Source organism: Bison bison, unplaced genomic scaffold (genome assembly GCF_000754665.1).
Source record: "Bison bison bison isolate TAMUID 2011002044 unplaced genomic scaffold, Bison_UMD1.0 scf7180017864270, whole genome shotgun sequence".
NCBI classification, from domain to species: domain Eukaryota; kingdom Metazoa; phylum Chordata; class Mammalia; order Artiodactyla; family Bovidae; genus Bison; species Bison bison.
The window spans coordinates 5,890,820-5,893,985 of record NW_011494842.1 but is presented as its reverse complement, the minus strand read 5'-3'; the positions used below and the strand labels follow the sequence as shown (position 1 = coordinate 5,893,985).

General features: G+C 60.4%; 1 protein-coding gene across 1 annotated transcript in view; it reads right to left on the bottom strand.

The window, feature by feature from the left end:
- The window catches only part of ITPR3 (inositol 1,4,5-trisphosphate receptor, type 3), a 69,438-nt gene that overhangs the window by 4,180 nt on the left and 62,092 nt on the right, over positions 1-3,166 (bottom strand). The window contains 5 exon segments of the mRNA XM_010848717.1: positions 311-438; positions 524-628; positions 1,073-1,265; positions 1,921-2,085; positions 2,942-3,114. Coding sequence (XP_010847019.1) covers positions 311-438; positions 524-628; positions 1,073-1,265; positions 1,921-2,085; positions 2,942-3,114 — 764 coding nt within the window.

Here is a 3,166-nt window from a genome sequence, read left to right as displayed (position 1 = left end):
GGCTGCAGGCCGGGGCCCGGGGCCCAGGGCCCGCCCGCTGTCTGACTCACGGCTTTCCCAGCCTGAGAAAGCTGGGTGCAAAGGTCTTCCCTCAGAGCACCCACCACGAGCTAGAGGGCACCCACTGTGAGCTAGAGGGCTCGTCTGGGCTGACGGGGCCAGAAGGTAGCACAGCTACCCCGTAACCGCCTGGGATCAGAGGGCACACCGTGGGGTGGGGACGTGAAGTGGGGGGACTCGCTCCCCTGAACATGGGGGAGACCGAGCTGCCCTGCTGGCCGGGACCTGGGGGCGGGGCCGAGGCACTCACGTCTTTGGAGGGCTTGCGGAGGATGTCCCCCACGCCACCGCCATTGCGCAGCCCGTGGTTCATGACGGTGACGATGCACATGAGCAGGGTGTCACAGGCCCGCTCCGTGCTGTCCGGCTCCTCGTCCTCTACAAGTGGAGCACGTGCTCAGACCCGGCCAGGAGTCTGCTTCCACACTCACTGCACCCCACTCCTGAGACACACTGCCCTCACCTGCCAGGACCTCAGGCACAGAGACTCCTGAGACACAGTCCACGTTGTCCCCACTGCACGTGTTCACAAATGTGGCAGCTCCATGTGGCATCCCCAGGGGGTTGGCTGGAGGGGACAGGGTCAAGGTCAGGAGATCCAAGGACTTGGCTTCATCATGTCCCTAGTTCTGACCCCAGCATCACCTCCTCCATGAAGCCTGCCCTGATGCTACCAGCTCCCCACTGTCGGGCTACAGTGAAGGGTCTACGTGTACCTGCCCCTCCCGGGCTGCGCTCCAAGGGCAGGGGAGGGGCTCTGCACCCCCAGCCCTGGCACACGGGCAGCTCCCACAAGTACCAAGTTTAACCTGAACCACAGGGTCTGCAAACCAGAGTGACTCAAGCCTCTACCACCCCCAACAGTCTGTCCCAGGGAAGAGGGAGGCAGGTTGGTGTGAGTTAAGACTCCACTTGGAACCCAAGAAGAGAAACAGGGGGGCCTGGCGGGGTAAGCACTCTGCTTGTGCAGGCCTCTCATCCCCACCCCCCACCCAGGAGAGGCGCCGCAGACCTCTGGAGTGGTTGCCGGGCAGCCGGTCCACCTCAAGGATGAAGTCGTCCTTGAGGAAGAGGAAGCCGACGATGGAGAAGAGGTAGACCAGGATGAGGGCAAGCAGGGCGGTCAGCAGGATGGAGCGGCCGTTGCGGGTCACGCTCTTGATGACGTTGAACAGCGTCTCTTCGCGGTAGATGAGGTCAAAGAGCTGCACGGCAGAAAAGACATGGCTGGACCCACAGGCTGCCTGCTTCCCACTGGGTCCCACGTCCCCCCCAAAGAGGTCTGCGCTTAGGCGGGTGGAACCAGGCCCACGGGCCCATTGTGGGCGACACTTCCGAGGAACCCAGAGTCCTAAAGCCCAAGAAGGAGGGGCCCCGGGGAAAGCATGAGGGCGGAATGAGCACCAAGTGCGGCCGGAGAAAGACAGCCAGCTCTGACGGCGCGCTTGCTACCTGCAAGGACGCTCTGCAAGACTGTCGTGCAGCAGCTCACTTCATCCTCACAGCTATTCTGGAGGACAGGTGCTGTTAATGATCCATTATACAGATGGGGAAACTGAGGCACAGGCAGATAAGAAACCTGCCCAACGTTACACAGCTAGGAGGGGCCACACTGGGATGCAAACCCCGATAGTCTGGCTCCAGAGTCCAGGCTTGAACCTCCACTGTGCAGGGGAGATGGGACCATGAGGAGCCATCAGGATTTTGAAGGCCAGGCTGGGTCCAGCAGACGAGGACACTGCAAATCCTCTCCTCCCAGCCCAGCAGCAACAGGCCTGGTGCTGGGGAACTGCCAGCAACAGGCAGGAAGCCCCAGCCGCCCCTCCTCCCTGCCCAGCCCCATCCCCACCAGGGCCTCACCAGGATGCTGTAGAAGAGCTCGTGGGCGAAGAGGCCCAAGACACTCGTTAGGATGTAGCCCACGTGGTACAGGAACTCCATGTCCATGACCATGGCCTTATAGCCCCGGATGAAGGTGCCACGGTTGCCCACAAAGCTCACCACGAACACGATCTTGTTGGTCAGCTGTGGGCAAGTGCAGGGCATGGGGGTTGGTGCCCTACCTCCCACCCTGAACCCCCACTCCTGGGGCCAGGCCAGAGCAGAGGCCAGGTCTTCAGGAGAGTTGGTCTGAGCTGGTCTTGCTCAGCATGGCAGACATGGCATTAATGAAAATGCTCCCTGAAATGCTTCTGGGACTAGAACAGAGGAAGACCCCTGGGAGACCCGAGCTTCAGGAAGAAGTGAAAAGTGTTAGTCACTCAGTCGTGTCCGACTCTCTGCGACCCCACGGACTGTAGACCACCACCAGCTCCTCTGTCCATAGGATTCTCCAGGCAAGAACACTGGAGTGGGTTGCCATTCCCTTCTCCAGGGGAGTTTCCTGACCCAGGGATCAAACCCAGGACTCCTGCATTGCAGGCAGATTCTTCACCGTTTGAGCCACCAGAAAGAAAGTAAGATGCAAGAAAAGAACAGGTCAGAGAAGAACACCCTTGGCCTTTGATGATTAAGTTACGAAAAGGTACCCCCACCTGCTTGAGGTACTTTATTTCTATCCGTCAGCAAAGTGTCATAACACATAAATCTCTGATGTCCTCAGTGTGCCTTCGGGCAGTGCACAACTAATTCCGGGTACCCGGCAGCCCTGAAGCCAGTGCCCCAAAGTGGCTCCTGGCTGGCTGACTCCAACTGTCTGCTGCCCTGAGTTATCCAGGAGGATGGAGAAGACAGAGTGGTCCCAACCTCGGGTCTGTAATGATTCCGGCTGAGGGACCGAGGGATGGGGAGAGCAGTGGCCAGTCGGAGGCAACGGGCCCGCTTCAGGTCCGACTACATGATGAACCCTGAGGGGTGGGGGCTGGGGTCCTTTGGCACTCACGTTGAGGGCACCCAGGATGTTGAGCGTGGGCCCAATGCCCAGGTAGTAGATGGAACGCAGGATGAGCGCCACGATGAGGGGGCGGATGCTGTAGCGCTTGGTGAACAGGGCCGCGATGGAGAAGCAGACGAGGATCCAGAAGAGCAGTGAGATGAGCGGGGAGCCCAGCACACCTGGGGGCCCGGGAGCAGAGACAGGGTGGCTCACTCACACCCACCCACCCCA